Source organism: Capricornis sumatraensis, chromosome 20 (genome assembly GCF_032405125.1).
Source record: "Capricornis sumatraensis isolate serow.1 chromosome 20, serow.2, whole genome shotgun sequence".
Classification (NCBI taxonomy): Eukaryota; Metazoa; Chordata; class Mammalia; order Artiodactyla; family Bovidae; genus Capricornis; species Capricornis sumatraensis.
Window position 1 is genome coordinate 13,966,995 of NC_091088.1, and position 19,267 is coordinate 13,986,261.

At 59.2% G+C, this 19,267-nt stretch overlaps 1 protein-coding gene across 1 annotated transcript in view; it reads left to right on the top strand.

Moving 5' to 3' along the window:
* CMIP (c-Maf inducing protein) overlaps nt 1–19,267 on the top strand; it is a 204,679-nt gene that overhangs the window by 128,228 nt on the left and 57,184 nt on the right. The window contains exons 2-3 of the mRNA XM_068992204.1: nt 2,411–2,536; nt 10,302–10,352. Coding sequence (XP_068848305.1) covers nt 2,411–2,536; nt 10,302–10,352 — 177 coding nt within the window. The remainder of the gene's footprint in view (nt 1–2,410; nt 2,537–10,301; nt 10,353–19,267) is intronic.

Consider the following 19,267-nt stretch of genomic DNA (forward strand, 5'->3'; position numbering starts at 1 on the left):
CACGCGTTTGCCTTTGGGATGCATTGGCAAACCATCTTGGCTGGACACCGAGGCTGCCTGGGTTGGTGCCAAGGGGTGGGCCGTGGGCCGGAGAGAAGGGCCGGGTGAACTTGGCTCCCCACCCCCGCCACGGTCTGGGCGGCCTCTTGGCTCATCTGGACCCGAGGAGGAGGCTCCAGGCTGTTCCTGCTTCCGCCCACTCGGTCCACACAGCAGTCCAGTGATGCTGGAGAGCTCCCCGCAGCCCTGCCCCTCCTGCCCGTGGGCACCTGTTCCCGGAGCCCTGGCGGGCCTGCCCGTGCCTCCAGGTGCGGCCTGCCCGCCTCTCCATGGCCTTTCTCACCTGCCCTGCCTCACTCCTCCCCAAGCGAGCACCGCCAGCTTGTGGCCGCCCCCAGCGCTTCGCGCTTTCCCGGCCTTGCCCCTCGGTGCTCACGGCCGGTCCTGGTTTTCTGTGCCGCACTCACCACTCTCCCGTTGCTGGGTGTTTGTGTCTGTCTGTCTGTCTGTCTGTTGTCTGTTTGCACCACTGGGCTTCCATCATGTTCGCTGCTAGATCCCACAGCAGCCTGCACGGGGCCTGGAAGGTAACAGGTGCTCAGTTACGTGTCTGTTAGGTGACTGACGGAGTGAGTGAATGAATGAGTTGATCCATCAGTGCCTCTGACTACCTGAGTGTGGGAGCTGATCGTATCAGGGAAATTTGAGGCAGCTTAAGTCTTCAGCCCTTTTCTGTTCCTCAGCCGCCACCACCACCGTATCTCAGCTTTGGCGGATAGGAATTGAAAATAAGCAACTTGGTGGGCAGAAGGCAACACGGTACGGTAAAGCAATTATACTTCAATTAAAAAATAAGTTTAATTTAGAAAAAAAAGAAAGCCTCATGGAGGTCCTCAGTCCTTAGGAGAAAATTAGCTTGCTGGGCCCCAGATTTTACATTGCTTGTGTCAGAGCTTACTGATCAGGGTGGAGATCCCTGAGCTAGCAGCCAGGCGGCCCTAGGCCAGTCAGGTGACCTCCTGAGTCTCGTTTTCCTCATCCGTGCAGCGGGGACAGCCCGGCACCTGCTCTGGGCACGGTCACAAGAGCCAAAGGTGCTAGTTCCTGCCGCACGCTCGGGGCATCTTGGCCTGTGTCAGATTGCGGGGGGTGTTGGCTGTCCCCCTTCTCGGGGCGTCTCGGCCTGCGTCAGGTTGCGGGGGGTGTTGGCTGTCCCCCTTCTCGGGGCGTCTCGGCCTGCGTCAGGTTGCGGGGGGTGTTGGCTGTCCCCCCTCTCAGGGTGTCTCAGCCTACGTCAGATTGCGGGGGGTGTTACCTGTCCCCCTTCCCAGCTGGGCCACACTTGGCCTGCGACACTGCTGAAGTCTGGCTTCCCGGGCCCCGAGTGCCAAGGACACGGCCTCTGGGTGCCTGGCACCTCCTCTCCATGACAGAGGAGCTCACTCACCCATGAGCGACTGTGAATTTCCCTCTCCCAACCCTCACCCCAGCACTGACCGGTGATAACCCTCACCGGTCGCCCCCTTTCAACACAAGTCACTGGGCCCTCACCGTGCACCAGACCCTGGAGGCAGAGCGGGGACCCAGACAGATGTGGCCTGACCTCATGGAGCCATGGCCTGGGGGAGGCAGACGGCAGACAGACGACCTGCGCAGGTCACAGGGATTGAGATGGATGTAGTGAGCACGCAGGACCCGGGGAGGGGGACGGCACGGTGGGTTTCGGGGTCTGGAGAGTGGAAGGGTGGGGTGGGGGTGACCCCCGCCTTTCGGGGACACAGGGCAGGCCGAGTGCTGTCTGCAGGCCCGTGTCGGGGTGCATGGAGAGGCAGAGAGAGGTGGGGTGGGGCTGGAGCGGGCACGAGGCCAGATGTGGGGGGCCCGTGGGTGGAGTTAGTGGTTGGGTCACCGGGAGCCCCTTGCAGATGCGAGCAGGGGTGTGGAGGGGTCGAGTTTGCCGACTCGGAACGTGGCCCTGAGTGCCACGCGGGGAACGTGTATCTGCAGGGGGAGACAGGAGGGGAGTCCGGAGGGCAGGGGGCTGTGACCGCTTCCTGGGCAGGGGAGGGTGGTGGCTGGGACACAGTGAGGGGTGGAGCAGTCCTGGCTCTGGCCACATTGGGCCCCACAGATGCCCGGAGGAGCAGTGCCCGGGCCTTGCCCCCAAAGTGCCCCCAGTCTAGTCCTGACTCCACACCTCCCGAAACATGTGGGTGGGTGTCTGCCCCGGCCCCTCCCCTCCAGCTGAGCGCCGGCGGCCGGGAAAGACGAACTCCTTCTGCCTCCGGAGTTGCCAGGTGTCTGTACCAGCTCCGCGTGCTCGGTGCTAAAGCAAGAATGTTTTCCAAGGTGGCTATTGTGCCTGATCTCATAACCAATGTATGTCTTTTCTTTTTCCCTTTTGCTGCAGCCAACTGGGTACATGGAAAACTCAGTCTCCTACAGCGCAATTGAAGACGTTCAGCTGCTGTCCTGGGAGAACGCCCCGAAGTACTGTTTACAGCTCACAATTCCTGGGGGAACCGTCCTGCTGCAGGTAGGGCTCGTAAACAGGAACAAGCGCTTTCTGCTCCATCCCCGCTCAGCGCCCTCCTCCTCCCCCTAGGAGACAGCCAACTATCAAGAGGAAAGACTGTTGGACTTGGAGTGGGTTTTTTTCCCTCCAGGTATGAGAAAGGTGTAGATCGGGGCTCACCTGGGGAGCGGTAGAGGGAGTGCGCACAGGCTGGCTCCTGCTGAGCGCCTCTCCCCACCGAGGAGCTTCCCACGTTGTATTTTTGTTTCTCCTAACAAAACCAAACCATCAGTTTTCTGTTCTCCCATTTTACAGATGAGGAAACCGAGGCACACAGACACAGGCTTTAAAAGGCTATGAAAAGCAAGTGAGCGACAGATGTACTACCTTCTGTTGTACTGTGAGTGGGGGGATTTCTCACTCTTCATTAATCTTGGTCTGTTGAGGCCTTGATGGAAGTAGGAGCCCTCTCCTTGGGAAAGAGTGCAGGTTTTGTGTGCACTGATCAGGCACTGTTGGTTGGAAATGACGCAGACGCTGTTCAAATGACCTGAAGCAGGAAGAGAATTTGACGCTGTGGCTGCGTCACCTAACTGGGCAGTCTGAGAGTGGGCTTCAGGCACAGCTGGACCCAGGAGTCAGACACGATCGTGAATGTCTAATCTCTGCGTCTCCTGGCTTTGCATCTGTGTGCTGGCTTCGCTGTCAGACAGAGGCTCCCCATGTGATGGGAAAGACGGATGTCTGGCAGCCTCAGGCTGCATTCTTGGGAGTCTGTAATCCTTAAAACATGTGAGAGCCCACTTTCCCTTCAGTATCTTCCTATCAAGTCTCCTGGAAGGTCCTGATTGCCTGGGCTGAGATCTGGTTCACCCCGGGGGGAACACCTGCCCTGGGTTCCACACCCACCTTGAGCACAGGCAGCCGTGCACTCTGACAGCCCTGCCAGGGCCTCGTGGGTGGGGAGAGGCGGGTCCACCAAGGACGGGACTGAGCAGAGCTCCTGACGCAGCTGCTGCAGTCCATTCACGTGGCCACGCGCTGTCGTTCCGGGGGTCCCCGCCCCCGTGTGCTCAAGGGGGTGTTCTCAGCCCCTTCCTGTCGGCTTTCAGTGGCCCACTGTTGCCGCTCTCCCCTGGGTCTCCAGCGGGGACTCAAGGCAAGACTGCTCGTCCAGAGGGAATGGACTCTCACCCCCGGGAGAGTGGTCTCCCTTCGCCTCTCTTTCAGGAACATTTTCTTTCTAACTCTGTCTCTCCTGGGCCCAGAGAGATGCTCCCTAAAACTTGTTTCCCCAAAAGTGGCCACCGGACTATTCAATGATGCTGGAGCTGAGGGGCACACAGTTTGGCCTCTGAGGAATGTCGAGCGCCGGAAGCTGAGTGTAACGGCTCATGATCCTTCGGGAAGGCTCCAGGCTTTACCGTCATCCCACAGAGGACACTGCCTGTCTGTCTTCTTCCTAAATCTCTCACAGCCTGCAGGTTTTCTCCTAGCCGCCCTCCCCTTCTCCCTCTTCACCTCCAGCCAGCAGCCCTTTCCTTTCTGTCCTTCCTGCCCCTCTGTGATGTTGCACCTTCTGCGAAGGGAGTGGTCAGCTCTGGCCCCCTTGGGCTGGTGGGGAGCAGTGGCAGAAGACTGGGGGCGAGGGGGGCAATACTAGGAGTCCATAGAAAGCGGAGAGGAGGGGGCTGAGAAGATCCCCTTGGAATCAGAGCCCCAAGCCTGCTGTCCCCTGTGCAGGCGGGGGGTCAGGAGGTGAGTCAGGCCCCCGGGGAGACAGAGCCGCAAACCAACCGCCCAGAGGCAGCGGCTGAAATAGAGGTCTGTCCCCAAGGGCTGGGGGACTCGCTGTCACCCTGGAGGTCCCAGGGAATGCTCCCCATGGGTGGTGATGCTAGAGCTGGGTGTTGAGGGGTAAGTAGGAGTGTGCCGGGATGGGACACCCACTGTGGGCAGAGGGAAGGGGGGGTGCGAAGCCTGGGAGTGTCGGGGCAGGCGTTCCCTGCCGTGGACAGGACGGGGTGGCAGTGCAGGCCCTAAACACGTGCCCAGAGTTGTGGGGTTGCAGGCACCAGGCCCCACAGGTCATGTCAGCCGAGCAAGGGAGCCGCAGTGCCGTTCTGAGGGCCACAGGCAGCTGCCAAGAGCTCCTGAGAGGCGGGGGGACAGTTGAGGGACCGGTCTGCTGGCCGTGAGCCCCCCAGGCGGGCGAGCCCGAGGGAAGCCTTGTAATTGCCCTGCCCCCAGCAGGGGCATCTTCCAGTTGCTCCGGGGCTGGAGCGGGCAGTGTGCTCCGAGGAGGGACCCGCAGACAGAGGGGCAGGGCGCTTGGAGGATGTGGGGCGCCGGGCACCACCCGAGTGTCCCTTTGATCCCGCGGGGGCCTCCTGTCAGTGCTCCCTGGGCCGGGCTGACCAGGGTGGGCGGGCCGAGGCAGCAGCCAGGTGGGTGCAGCCCCGCCGTCCTCGGGGAGCTTGCTTCCCCTGTGTCGTCCCCTCCTCCTTGCCCTCCTGTGGTTCACGTGTGGCAAGAGGCCGCCCGATGGTCTAAGCGGGCTTGAGGCGCCGCAGGGCTGGGCTGCAGGCTGCGGGCCCATGCGGTGACGGGGCGGCCCCCGAGGTGGCGGGCAGGGCGCCCCGCACAGGCTCTGCTGCTGGTCAGCGGGACCCCCTGCCTGGGGGCTTGTCCAGAGTCACAGGACGGGCCCAGAGCAGGGCTGCGGCGGCAGTCCCTGTGCCCCAGCGGAGGTCGGGGGTGGGGGCCGAGCACGGTGGTGAGGGGCGCTGCGATCAAGATCATGCCACAGCGTGCCGCCAGGCGCACAGGGTCACCTGCACTTAGGGCCGAGTTAATGAATCAGGAGGGCGGCTCCTCTGTCCACCAGCTGCGCTCCGGGTGCTCAGGACGTCCAGGTGCCGGTGGTGCTGGTTGGTGCCAGTGGCTCGGCTCTGCAAATGGCTCCGATCCACACACCAGGGCTGAGACCCCAGGACTTGTCATCCCGACCCCTGCTGCCCCCGCGGGAACAGCCTCAGCGCAGGCGGCCTGCGGGCCCCCAGCTCCCCTGCCTCCCCGCATAGGAGTCCATCCTGTGGCGCGTCTCTGTGGCGGGGCGGTGTCTGGGGGTCCCTGCCCACCTCCTGTGTAGGCTCTCTGTCTCTCTGATACTTCCCTCCCCTCCCCTCCCCTGTCTCTGACCCTTGATGCACCTCACTCTCTGCTTTCCCCCCTGGGGTCTTTCTCCAGGCCTCTCTGCCCCCCAGCCCTTTCTCTCTGTGGTCCTGACCTAAGTCTCTCTTCCGCTGTTTTTTTCCCCTCTGCACTCCCTACCCCTCATCCTTATGTAGCTGCTTTGTGAGAATTTGAGCCAGTGCCTCACTCAGACCCCCTGGGAACTGACCTGAGTTCAGGGAAGGTTCAGGAATGCTCTCAGGGGCCTTCCCTGGTGGTCCAGTGGCTAAGACTCCAGGCCTCCTAGGCAGGGGGGCTGGCTTCCATCCCTGGTCAGAGAGCTGGATGCTGCATGCCACGGACAGAAGACCCTCAGGCCGGAGCTAAAAGGAAAAAAAAGATCCCGCCTTCTGCAACTAAGGCCTGATGCAGCCAGATAAATAAGCAAATGAATGTTAAAAACAAAGGACAAGCGCTCTCAGGCAGATGTCCTCCCCTGCTCAGAGACGCCGAGCAACACGCCAGCACGTTGAGTCAGCAGACAAAGGCGCCCGCCCTCCAGCCTGGGTCCGACCAGCGTGTCTGTGGATGCTTTGTGTTTCAGGGTGAGCTCCCTAATGGCAAGTTATTAGAGTCCCGGGTGCAGAAAGGACCTGTTTATCTTCTTCCTTCCCCTAATGCCCTGTCTGCTGGCATTTCATTGTGAGGAGTAACTCTGTGAGCCCATGAATGGTGCCGGGCGGGGGCGAGGTGGGCGCTCCTTGCCGGCCCGTGGCGTTGTGGAGCAGAGATGAAGACCCGGATCATCTCCCAGGGATCTCTGCCTCCCCAGTGGCTGTCCAGTCACTGATGAGAAGTGGACAAAGCCCACTGCTCGGACAACAAGGTTTCAGGCGAGACCAGAAGCAAGGGGACCCTCCCCACCCTACCCCGCTTTCTCGAGAGTGCTGCTGTGTTCTGGAACCGTTTCCAAGACCAGCTCATCTCAGTGATGTTCCTGAAAGCCCCCGGGGAGGCCAGGCCACTGTTTACCCCAAACGCTGGCAGCCGGGGCAGGACAGGGCGGGTGCCCTCCTTACTGGAAGCCAGAGAGAGAGACCTTTTCCGGCTGCACAGCACGTGCTGTTTTTTCCCCTAAGAAGTGGGGCGGGGAGGGCGAACCTGGGAACAGTCACCCACCGTGCACCCTTGGCTGTTTTTCTCACCTCTCCAGACAATACAACAATGAGAGGGAACTTGGCAACTTTCGAAGAGGAAATTAGGCAGAATTTGCCTGGAACGAGGCCCTTGCATGATTCGAAAGATTTATCGCCAGGAGAGGCCAGCGCCCGCCAGAGCCTGCCTCCAGGGCCTCTTTCCCAGGCTGGGCCCCGGCTCCGCGGACAGACCCTCAGGATGCAGAGATGCGCCCTGGGTGCCCGGCGGTGGGGCTGGGGCCCTCCACGCTGCCTTCCCCCGGATGGCGCCTTGAGTTGCCCGCCCTGGGATTCCGGGTGTCCCCCCACGGCCTCTGTCCTTCCTCGAAACTCAGCCAGCCGGAGGAAGGAGCAGGAGGGCCTGCTCTTGCTGTGGCCTCCCTGTCTCTAGCATCGAGACGGGGGTCGCGACTGCCAGAGTGTCACACACGTCGCTTTCCCTCTCCTGGCGCAAACTTCTGGCCCACCCTTTTGTTTGTAGGGTGGGGGCCTTGCCCTGACCAGAGCCTCTCCCTTCACCAGCACGGCGCCTTCGGGTTTCCCAGCCTGGTTCCCAGGGGCCCAGTGGTACAGAGAGCAGGTGGTAGGGTCACACCTGCTGCCAAAAGGCAGATTTCCTTGACTGTGGTGGTTAACACAACACAAGTTTGAGAATTCCCTGCTGATGTGGGGGTTAAGACTTGGCACTTTCCCTGCTCTGGGCCTGTGTTTGATCCCTGGTCAGGGAACTAAGATTCTACAAAAAAAAAGAACAAAACAGCACAGATTTGTATCCTGACCATTCTGGAGATCTGAATCCAACATGTGTCCCTCTGAGCTAAACTCCCAAGTGTGGGCAGGGCTGGTCATCTGAAGCCCTATGGAGGAATCCATCCGCAGCTTCTCGAGGCTGCCTGCATCCCTGGGCTCATGGCCACGTCATTCCAACCTCTGTTTCCATCTCTAACTCCCATCTGATCTTGTCTTCCTCTTATACAGACACTCATAACTACACAGGCTCACCCAGAGGGGCCAGAGTAATCTCCCCACATCAAGGTCCTTAACTTCATCTGCAAAGTCCCTTTGCACAAAGGTAACACATTCCAACCAGTCCATCCTAAAGGAGATCAGTCCTGAATGTTCATTGGAAGGACTGATGCTGAAGCTGAAACTCCATACTTTGGCCACCTGATGCAAAGAACTGACTCATTTGAAAACACCCTGATGCTGGGAAAGATTGAAGGCAGGAGAAGGGGACAACAGAGGAGGAGATGGTTGGATGGCATCACCGACTTGATGCATGTGAGTTTGAGTAAACTCCAGAGTTGGTGATGGACAGGGAAGCCTGGCATGCTGCAGTCCATGGATCACAAAGAGTCAGACACGACTGAGCAACTGAACTGAACACATTCCTGGAGGTTAGGACATGGACAGATTTGGAGGCCCCGCATTCGACCTGCCATACCTCCCCTGTCCCTGATCACCTTGGTGTGTTGAAAAGCAGAGAAATGGCTGTGGGCGTGAAGCATGCTGGAGCAGCTCATTCCCGCCTGTACGAGCTCCTGAGAGCCACCAGGATCCTGTCTTAGCTCTGGTCTCGGGACGTCCCCTGGGAGCCTGGAATCAGCCAAGGGGCGTCAGTGTGGACGTCTGCGCACACCGCGGTCAGGGCTGTTCGTCCAGGGGAGCCTGCTGTTGCTCGTCCGTCAGCACCATGCTGGCCGAGGCCGCTCCGCCCTGACCCCTGCTGCTGGCACGTGCGGGGCATCGTGCTCAGTGGCCATCTTCTGTGGCTGCTCTCACTGTTTGGGGTCTTCCTGAGTGTGGGCTGCGTTCAGTCACCCTGCCGCCCACGCCCCGTCCTGAGACCACAGCTCACTCAGCACCGGCAGGTAACCCCCACGGGCCCTCCAAGGGGGCTGCTGGGCCCCGTGGCAGACTCTCCCTCGGCCTGCCCCGCCCCAGTCAGGTGTCGCAGGCTTTGGGTCCTCAGGGGCCTTGAACCTGGGGCTTCTGGAGACTCAGCTACTGCAGAGGTTCCTGCGTCCCACGCAGGGAGTCCCCCAGCCTACTGCCCCACTCGGAGCAGAAGCACAGGCTCACGTTGCCCCCAGGCGCTCGTGTGGAGCCGCTCGGGGTTTCAGGTGTGTCTCCGAGCTTGCCCGCGGAAGCCCAACTCCCAGCCCCACGGGCCAGTGAGCTGGTTCATTTGCTGCAGCTCAGAGACTTCCCCAAAGTGGCCTGAGCGAGCAGCTGGAGTCCCATCTGTGGTTTGCCGGGGATCAGGGGAGCTCATTTGTAAGTGCTGAATCTCCTTGAATGAAAGTGACCCCAGGATGCACATGCTGGGTGCATTTGTGCATGTGTGTGCCTGTGTGTGTGTGCGTGTGGCTCAGAGAAAGAAGGCAGGCATTCCTGCCTGGAGAGAGGCGCTGGCCTTTGTCAGAGTTCTTGCCCATCAGAGTCGGCCGCTCGGAACGGTGGGCTGAGGCTCAGTCAGGGGACGGGCACTACGTTTCTGCCTTGGGTGTGGCCAGTGGCAGACTGAGATGCTGTCGCACTGTGGTTTCACCGTGAGTCAGACCGCTGGGTCCAGGCCCTGGCCCCCCACCCCTGCTGCCTGTGAGCCCCTGGGGGATGAGTTCAACCTCCTGAGCCTCAGTTTCCTCATCTGCACCACGGCCCGCAGTGCCCGCTCCCCGGGGTTGACTTAAGGACGGGATGAGCTCGTCCGGGCGTAGGGCCTAGCGTCAGACCCGCCGTGAATACTGCCCTTGTCATCAGCAGACGTGCTGGAATCGGGGGTGAGAGCTGTCTGACCCCGAGTGGCCCAGAGGCTCGCAGCTGGCGTGGTGTCAGTCACGGAAGGCCGAGCTCCCCGAACGGGGATGTGTAACATCCACTAGTTCTGCCTGAGGCCAAGGCTGCCTGGTCTTTACTGTGGCTGTCTGCAGTTGGCAGGGGGTGCAGTGGTTAAACCCACAGGCTTGGAAGACAGGCTGCGGGTTTAAATGCGGTCAGTTGACGACGAGCGTTTAGGGTCTCAGTTTTTCCCTTTGTGAGACAGAGCATTGCCCACCTCGGAGGACAGATTACATGGATGGCAAATGCCTGGCGCCCGGAGCACCCAGGCGGCTCATCCCCATCACCCCCTCACCCCATGCCTCTTCCCCACTCATCCCGGCCCCTTCTCTGATCCTGAGGAAGCTGACATAATGTGTGCACTTGAAGCTCTTGCAGCCACCATCATCTGCCCAACAGAATAAGCGCTAGGCGAGAGCAGTGTCTTATTTCAGACAAGTCCACCAGGTGACCGCTTCCAGTTTGGTTTTACACACGAGGGGTTCAGCCTGGTGCAGGACCTCATGCTGGCCTGTAAAATGCTCTGAGATGCTGCCGGCCAGTGACTGACCCCCACTGTCCTCTTCTCGTTGCAGGCCGCCAACAGCTACCTGCGAGACCAGTGGTTCCATTCTCTGCAGTGGAAGGTGAGTCCTGGCTCGTTGCTCATTCGAGGTGCCACTCTGTCACCTGGAGGCTGGAGAGCAGGAGTCTCCCACCTCCTGGGTGCTTTGCCCTGTTGTCCAAAAGCCCCTACCTCCCTCTGGGATGGTTGATACTTTGCCCCTTGCAGTGCCAAAGCTGTGTCTCTGCCCAGTTGGCCCCTGACTTTGCCTGGGAACCTCGCGGCATGCCAGCTTCCAGAAGGATCGTAGAACCGCTTGCTCTCAGAACAGGAGCTCAGCTGAGCAGCTCCAGGGGGCAGGACTTGAGGGAGTCCAAGTGATGAGTTGAAAGTAACTTTTGAAGTTGGCAGCAGAGGACAGTTTATCAGAGATACAGGCTTCCCTTCCTTTCCACTCTCTGGTGCTTTGGCCTGATTTCCGGGTTCTGGCTCTGCATGGGATGGTCCCCAACCTTTACAGTAAGCTGGAGTGCACTGGGACTGAGCAGCTGGCCCTGGGCGGGGTTTGAGGCCGTGTGTCGTGTGGGGAGGACCAGGGGACACTTCACATTCTTGTCACGCCTTTGGAGGGGCTCTCGTCGCAGCTGGGCAGAGGACAGAAACCCAGCCCTGAAAACTGACATTCCAGGTCCTCTAGACGGCCCCCCACCCCCCCAACAGCGGCAGGGCCTCTCGCTTGTGCCTGGGTGGCTGTCTCCGAGGCTGAGCCTGAGTCTCCAAGCTGGAGCTGTGCAGGGAAGGGACTGGCGTTTACGGAGCGCCTGCTGCATTGTTCCTCTTTGACCCTTGTCAGGCTGCTCGTTACCGTTGCTCCCATCTTCTCCGTGGGGAAGGCAAGGCCAGACTCGAGCCCAGCTCCCGCAGCTGGTACAAGCCCGGAGCTGGGTTCAGACCCAGGCCTCGCCTGCTCCTGGGGCTTCCTGAATGCAGGCGGAAGGCCCTGGGAGGCACCCGTTTGTGGCATGGCAGGTGCTGCTGAGACCTTGATGTCTGCAGGGACATCCTCTCTGAGGCCTGATCCTGCAGCCAGGTGTCCCGGAACAGGCGGGTCCTACATCAGGACCTGCCGGCGGGCCCTGGGAGGTGAACGCCAGACCAGTCGCGGGAGAGAGGAACACAGGCAGTGTGATGTGGTCCCTGCGAGGAGAGGCTGCCCTGCTGCCATGGACAGCAGCGGCTGCCTGCTCAGAGCTTCCCTCTTCTGTTCTTCCTCTCGTGCATGTTTCCTCGTGAGTCCTCAGTGAGTGAGCACCTTGCTTTCTCTTAGCTCAGGATGGAGACTTACTGCCCGCCCAGCAGGTTGGGGAAATGTCTCTCTGAACAGGTGGCCAAGGTCAGTGTCAAGGAAGAGGTGGTCTTGAGTGGATTCCCCTCTGCTTGTCGCCTTGCCCTGGTCCACTTTGTCTCCAGCGCTTTCCGGAATCTCTGGGAACTCCTGAAAGGCAGCGCTTGTGACGTGTGTGAATTCTACGCAGCCACAAGCGATGACCAAGATGGTAGGTGTGGAAAGTGGCACTTCGGGAGACTTTGACAGCCAGAAGATGATTTAAAGGTGACAAGCTCGAAATGCATGAATTCAGGCGCGTGTGGGGTTCAGACAGTTGATTGAGCAGGTACCGAATTGGGGAGCCCTGGGCTTCTAGCAGTTCTCATCAAGACCTGGATGTCTGCTCCATTTTGGCGGTGGTTGGTTTGTTAATGGTTGTTAAATCAGTTAAATTTTATTTATTATTTTTCTATAGCATTGTTTTATTTATTTGTTTGCTGGCTCCTTGTTGGTTATCCCTCTTAAATACAGCAGTATGTATGTGTTCATCCCCCAAAACGAAAGCAAGCACACTGAGGTCAGGGTGTCAAGCAATCAACAGATGCCCAGTAGTGAGTGGCCCTTTTGCCTGGTGATGGATGGTGACCTGTGTTCTCACTGTTTAAGCACTTTTTGTCATAGGCTTAAGGAGTGTGTAGGGTTTCCCTGGTGGCTCAGATGGTAAAGAATCCGCCTGCAATTCAGGAGACCTGGGTTTGATCCCCGGATTGGGAAGATCCCCTGGAGGAGGGCATGGCAGCCCACTCCAGCATTCTTGCCTAGAGAGTCCCATGGGCAGAGGAGCCTGGTGGGCTGCAGTCCACGGGAGCGCAGCACAGATGCGGTGCTGGTGATCGTCCCCTTTGACCCCCCCGCCCCCGGTAATTTAGGTGTGCTGCCGCCAGGTGGCAGTGACATCTCAGTGGCAGCATCCTGATGTTGTTCCCGGGGACTTTGCGCTCAGTGTTGAAGAGACTGAAGGGAGGCATTCTCCCCTTCCTTATAAAATGGCAAAGAAACATAAGGTGTTGAGGGACTGCTGGCTGGTGAAATGAGCCAAGAGACCCGGGGTTTGAATCCCGGCTCTGTAGCTGATCCATCTTGTGGTTTGCATAGATTCAGCAAGGGTTCATCCCGTAAGATGCAGCTGCTGAGTATCTGCGGCGCATGGGGCATGTCTTGGCGCTTCCTGCTCCTTGTCGTTCAGCACACGTGAGGGCTCAGAGAGGTCCAGCGACTTGCGCATGGTCGCACAGCAGGCTTCAGCGTGGATCCAGGGCCCCCCTGCCCCGTGCCCGATCCACCTGCGCCCGATCCCGCGCTTCGGCTGCTCAGCCCCGCTCAGGTTGTGTCCTGGTTTTCCTGCCTGATGCCGCCACTCTCTCCTCTGTATTTGCCACCGGCCGTTGGGGATTTTTCTTTTCCTTTCCTTTGCTTTTCTCTACCTTTAACTTGAAATCAATAGAACATCAAAATTAAGGACATTTGAAATCCCACAACCTCAGCTTGAGCTTTTAATTCTCTAAATGCTGTATTTATCGTTTCCCCTTACACCCCATGCATGTGCGTGCTGTGGCTGCAGGGCGACATAGGGAAGTTCTGCTTTTGAAGAGTGCTGCCTCTTACCTGCTGTGTCCCGTAGCTTTATGGAGTCTTTACGCAGCATACTGGGGCCCTCCCAGGGCGCTCTCCACAGGTGTGGCACTGCCTCCAAGGGGGCTGGAATCTGTTTGGGGCTTAAAAATGCCTAGTTATTCCAGCGGTGCGTAGAGAATATAGTTTAGTCTACTCAAGAGAATCTTGTTTTCTAGAATTTAACCTCAATGGGATCAGGACGGATTGGGATGGAAGTGTCTTAAAAGGCTCCTTAGGGGAACCGTAATGAAAAAAAGGAAAAAAAAAGCTTGAGAACCACGTCTCGAGAATCGACCTCCAGGTGCGCTGTGGAACAGGCAGAGTCCGAGAACAACACCCGTGTGACGTCCTTGCCTCTCTCCATCCTGGGGGTCCCGCTGCTCTTCCGGCCTCAGCGCTGCTCTCCAGCGTACCCCAGCCCGCGGGGAGCGTTTCCTCCGAGGGGCACTGGGCTTTGAGCGTCATCTCAGCTTACCAAATGGTCCGCTGTTGTTGATGTTTGCAAGTGAGGGACTCTGAGCCACTTGTCCAAGATTCCAAAGCCCCCAGAAGGGGACAGGGGCCGACCCTCAACGTCCCCGGCTCTGGGCCTCCTTCCCTGCCCCCTCCAGGCTGCAGGCAGCTCTGCTGTTCTTCCTGGCCTCCCGCCCTGGGGCAGGCGGGTCAGGGAGTTGCGGGGGGGGCCAGGGCCCAGAGCCAACAGGAGCAGGCTGGGGTGGCAGCCAGCCCCCCAGGGTGCGCCGGAGCAGAGCAGTGAGTGCCACTGAGGCTCCCTGGAGAGGCCAGCCCTACCCTGCTGCGTTTGGGGGGTTTGGCCCCTGAGGCCGATCCCTGGGGGTGTGGAAGCATAAACAGTCGTCCTGGGTTGATGAGGCCTCATTTCTGTCTCAGATGCACTTGGAAGCCCTGTTCTGTGGACACGGGCCTGTCCCTGCACGTCAGGCTGTGAGGGGCCAGGCCTGTCCTGCTCACAAGGCCAGGAGGGACCAGGCCGGGTCTATGGGATAGAGCCAGGGTGTGCTTCAGGTGGGAGGGTCTGGGGTGTGTTTGCAAAGCTGGGAGGAGACTGGCCCGTCCCTGGGTTCGAGGCGAGAAGCCCACTGCTCGAGCTGTGTGGGACAGACCCGTCAGGCCCTGGACCACAGGCCCTGAGGACCCGGCTCGGGGGAGACACGCTCTAAGCTGCCCCGAAGGAGCCTTGAGAAGCATGATATGCCTGCTTCGTGCAGCTGGCACTTCTGGTGCCCCCAGCTCCGAAAAACAACTTCTCGCTTCCTGAGGTGGGGTTCCTGGGTCACTGCCTAGAAGTCTTGAAAACCAAGGTGATTTTCCCCCCGGGGAAGCTGGGGAAATCCCAGTCCAGGCCCCCATCCTCCCCGGCCGGCTGCCCACCGCCTGCATCCCTGAGCAGAGTTTCCCCAGCCCCTGAGGCGGCCACCGCCGCTCAGTCACCCCTGTCCAGGGCCTGCCCCTCTGCTGGACAGAGTAGGTGGGTCGAGAAGAAGGTGGGGTCTGTGCCTGTGTGTGCATGTGTGCTGCAGGGAGACTGTGTTTTGAGTACATTGGATGTCGGGGGTGTTTACTGGGGCCTCAGTTTTCTCATCTGTGAAATGGGAAGATCACTAAGTAGCGCCTCACTCACGGGTCCATGTGAAGACGGGCTGCCCTGCCAGAGCTGTGGGAGCGTCACCACACACGCCCCGGTCAGAGCAGCCAGCGGGTACTCACCAGCCCTCACAGGGCCCCCCATGGAGTGTCTGTAAGATCGGGGTGGGGGGCGGCAATCTGTCCTCGGAGGGCACTGCCTGGCGGGAGTGCCCCTGTCAGTAACGCCTGCTAGAGTGATTCTGCATGGTCCCAGCTCCCCGGTCTCATGGATGAAGGGATGCAGGGGACGAAGCCCATTGCCAAGGACAGCTGCTCTTCATGGTATCACGATCCAGCTTCCACACCAGGCCCCTGGCTGAGCCCCTGTGAGGGCCCCCAGTAGGTAGGTGAGGAACTGGGGTTGCCAGATGTGGGGCTGAGAGCCTGGGTTCCCACTCCCACTGGGCACCCTCTTGGAAAAGCTGGCCCTTCACCCCTGTTCCCATGCAAGGAGAGAGGCCCGGCAGGTGGCAGGGTCCCCAGGAGCCAGGTCAGAGGGACAGAGGGCCCCGAGCTCATGCTCTCCCTGCCGGGAGCCTGGGAGGAAGGGTAGGACCCTCACCCCCAACTCTGACCTTCCTCCCGGGTAGTGGGGAGCCACTTCTAGTCCCAGCCTGGCCCTTAGATGCCGTGCTGTGCCCACTGCAGACCCCGGAGCATGCATTCTCGACACGCATGCCAAGGCCAAGTCCAGCCCCGCCACCCTGCCCAGGGTGCTCCTTCTGTGCCCAGCCAGTGCTAGCACCTTGCTCGGCACCCTGGGGGATCCCCGCAGCCCCAAGAAGGGGCCTCGGCCTCCCGTTTCCCCATCTCCCAGATGCAGAGACCGAGGCCGAGAGGCTAACACGCTGGCTCAAGGGCCCGCAGCTCTTAATGGCAGAGCTGGGGCTCAAACACAGGTGTGGCTCCACCACCTGGGCGTGTAGCCACTGGGAGCGGGGCTCGCACTGCACATGCGTGTGCACACAGATACGCACATGCACCGGCAGCTCCCCCCTCACACCTGCGGGCTTTGCTCCGCAGCATCCCCGTCGCCTGTCTGCCCTCATGCCTCGTGTGCCAGGAGCGTTTCATGAGAGCTTTACATTTTTCTCTGAGCCTCACAGCCGTCACCGAGAGGATTACGTGAATTAACCTCTGACGGCAATCCCCTGCTTCTCACGGAAGACCTGATTTTCTGGAACATGGCAGACCCCTGGGCCTGGCCACGGAAGGTCACGCTCAGGACCGGCCGCTTACACACCCGCCTGCACCTGGCTCCTGGCTCTGGGCCCTGCGCCACAGGCTCCTGGGTGACTCGGGCTGGGCTCGACGTGTCTGGAGGGGAGGTGGCGACCCGTGCTCCCCTCCTGCTGTTTCCACGCGGCCTACGCCCCTGCCCCGCCACCTGCTCCCCTCTTTAGTCATGGTGAAAGCACCCTTACGGCCACAGTGAAGCCAGTGGCCCCCCTGCTCCCTGGTCTCACCCCCCGATGCCCTTCCAGGCTTTGTCTCCCTTTGCACAGCCTCCTGACAGCTGTGGCCAGGTCCTTAGGCGTGTCAGTGTGTCCGTCACACCTGTGAGGAGGTCACGCACAGCTGACCACAGGGCCTGCTGTTGGGCACTTGGTCATTGCCCATTCTCCTCAATTACAGACAGTGAAGTCATGACCTTCCGTCGTAGCCAGGCTTTCACTTCTTTAGAACTCCTCTTTCAGGGCAGATTTCCAGAACAGTGGGTGCTAGACAGGCAGTAGAGGTGTATTTTTTTTTGTGACTCTTTCCACATATTTCTAATTCACCCCCAAGAGAAACGTTTCTAGCCCTAGACTGCCCAGGTTCCAACCCTGGCTCCACCTCCCCCATGGGCCATTGGGACCCCTGGACTGGCTCCTTTCCTCCATGGACCTCTTTTTTTCCCTCCTGAACTAAGTGGGGGTCACATTAAGACCAAGCCTCTTAGGTCGCTATGAGAGTCACACGGGTTAACAGCAGCAAAGAGCTTAGAAATGGCACCACCGTGTGAATAAGCGCACGATCAGGGTTAGTTACTCTTTTCTAGTGACCGAGGTCTCGTTCCCTTCATGTAGATAGTTTCCAGAAGACAGGCTCTGGAAGAAAGAAGGCGCATGGAAACCATGCGCATGCCACCCCCCCAGGGAGCCCCAGGCAGGCGGCACTAAGCAGTCACTGCACCCCCCGGGGCAGACCCCTCTCCACGCAGCCCCTGTGGGTCACCCTGAGTTAACAGAGGGAGCGAAAGCTCCCCCCCGACCCCTGCCTCAGTGACCTCCCGGGCCTGTGGAGGCAGTGCAACTGGGAATCCACGTCCAGTCCCGTTGGCTCCAGCCCGTGCCTCTTTGAGGTGTGTTCTCGGGAGCCTTTACTGAGCTGCCCAGCGGGGTCGTGAATGCCGGCCGTCCTGCCCCTGAGTGAGAAGGTGAAGCCAGGGTGGAGAGCAGGTTGGGAACAGCCGGGAGTGGCCTCTTCGGTCCTTTCACAGGCCCAGCCACAGGTCGGCTTCCTCCAGGCCCAAGAGGCAAGAATCCCGTCCAGATTAGTTTCTGGCACTTGGTCAAAGAGGGCTTTGTGACTTCCTAAGAGGGATCAGAGGGATTCCACAGAGAACCGTGAAAGGGGGGCTCCCCCGCCGTGAGGCAGGGGGGCCATCACCGTCCAAGACTGCAGGGGATGCCCAGCGGGAGGTGCCCCAGTGGCAGAGCTGACCCCGGGGAGCAGAGGCCCTTCCCGAGGTGAGTCCAGCCAGGCCGCCTCTGCACCTGCGCTCATCACAACCCACGGGAGGCCACGGTCTCCAGCGACTCACAGCCGCAGCTCCTGGCCCCTGGTGGGCCATCAGGGGCCCTGAAAGTAATAACGTGGGAAGCTTCAGGGATTGAAGCTAACAAGTGGCGGAGGGCAGGGCGCCCTGGGGAGGAGAGCTCATGCTCTTGTGGGCTTTCCTCATGGTAACCGGAGAGAACAGTTACTAGGTGCCTGCTAGGGCCTGGGGCCGTGCTGGGGGCTCCAGTGGATGCTCTCTGCCAGTCTTCTCAAAGGCAGGTTCATTTGGAAGGGGGAGCGGAGAGGGCCAGGGAGCTCGTCCACAGCCAGAACTAGGCGGAGCTGAGATTTGAACCCTGGGTGGTTGGTGGGTCTCCAACCCGCTTCGTTTGGCAGAAGGGGCACCACCTTGGGCATGGAGAGGGTGGGTGGCCTGGTCCCCTGTCTGAGCCCACGGAGGCACAGAAGCCCCAGTGAACATCAGGCCCTTCCTCAACCAGAGGTCTCTTTGGAATCAGCGTAGAGCGATTTGGTCTGTGTTTGAAGCAGACTTTTCATTGAAGGGATAGCATACATGTAGAAAAGCACACAGACCACGCGATATTACTGGCTAAAAATGCCGCCGATGCTTATAGAATTGATCCTGTAACCGCCCAGATTGATACAGAGAATGTGACCACCTCCCTGGAGCCCCCCTTCCCCACAGAGTTCCCCCGGCCCCTGTGCACCCCACCGCCCACCAAGGGACCCACTCTCCTCCCTTCCCACAGCATGGATTTGTCTGGCACAGACCTGGACTTCAGGTAAATGGAGTCACACAGCCTAAACTCCTGCATGCCTGGCTTCTTCGGCTCAAAGTTACGTTTTTAAGATTTATCTGTGCAACGTATAATATTCTATGTAGTAGTGATTTGCTTCACTCGATAGTGTTCCGTTAAATGAATAGACTATTAGTTTGTTCATTCTGTTACAGACAGAGATTTCCAGGTTGGGGCTATTACGAACAGAACTGTTATAAACACGTCTCTGAGTGAACATACATTTACATCCTTTTGAGGTCAGGCCATTGGGTAGGCAGAGGGTCCCTTTTGGTGGACGCTTCCCCAGCAGTTATCCAACGTGATCCAAACCAGTTTATACACCTGATAATGGAATGCAGGAGTACTGAGGTGGGACATTTAAAATTGCATTTATTAAGGTTTCCTCTGAATAGTAAAAAGGACAGAGAAAACTGGGGGGAAAAAAATGTGCCACTGTCCATAGACCTCTGTAAACACTTTTAAGTTAAAAAAAATGGAGCTGTAACTTAGACATAACAAATTGCACAAATCTGTGGGTCGCGTGGGTTTTGACTGCTGTCCTCACTTGAGTCTCAGACGCCTGGGTTCCCATCAGCCCGGACAGCTCCCTCCTGCCATCTTCCCTTTCAGCCTGTCGCTCCCCAGATACCTGCTGATGGCAGCTGAGACCAGTGACAGCTAAACATGTACTCAGTCCTTGGGGGAATTCTGAAAGGTTCGAAATGCACAGTTTCTCCTCCCTCAAGTTCCTTTTCCCAGAGGCAGTCCTGTTAGCTTCGTGGAGCC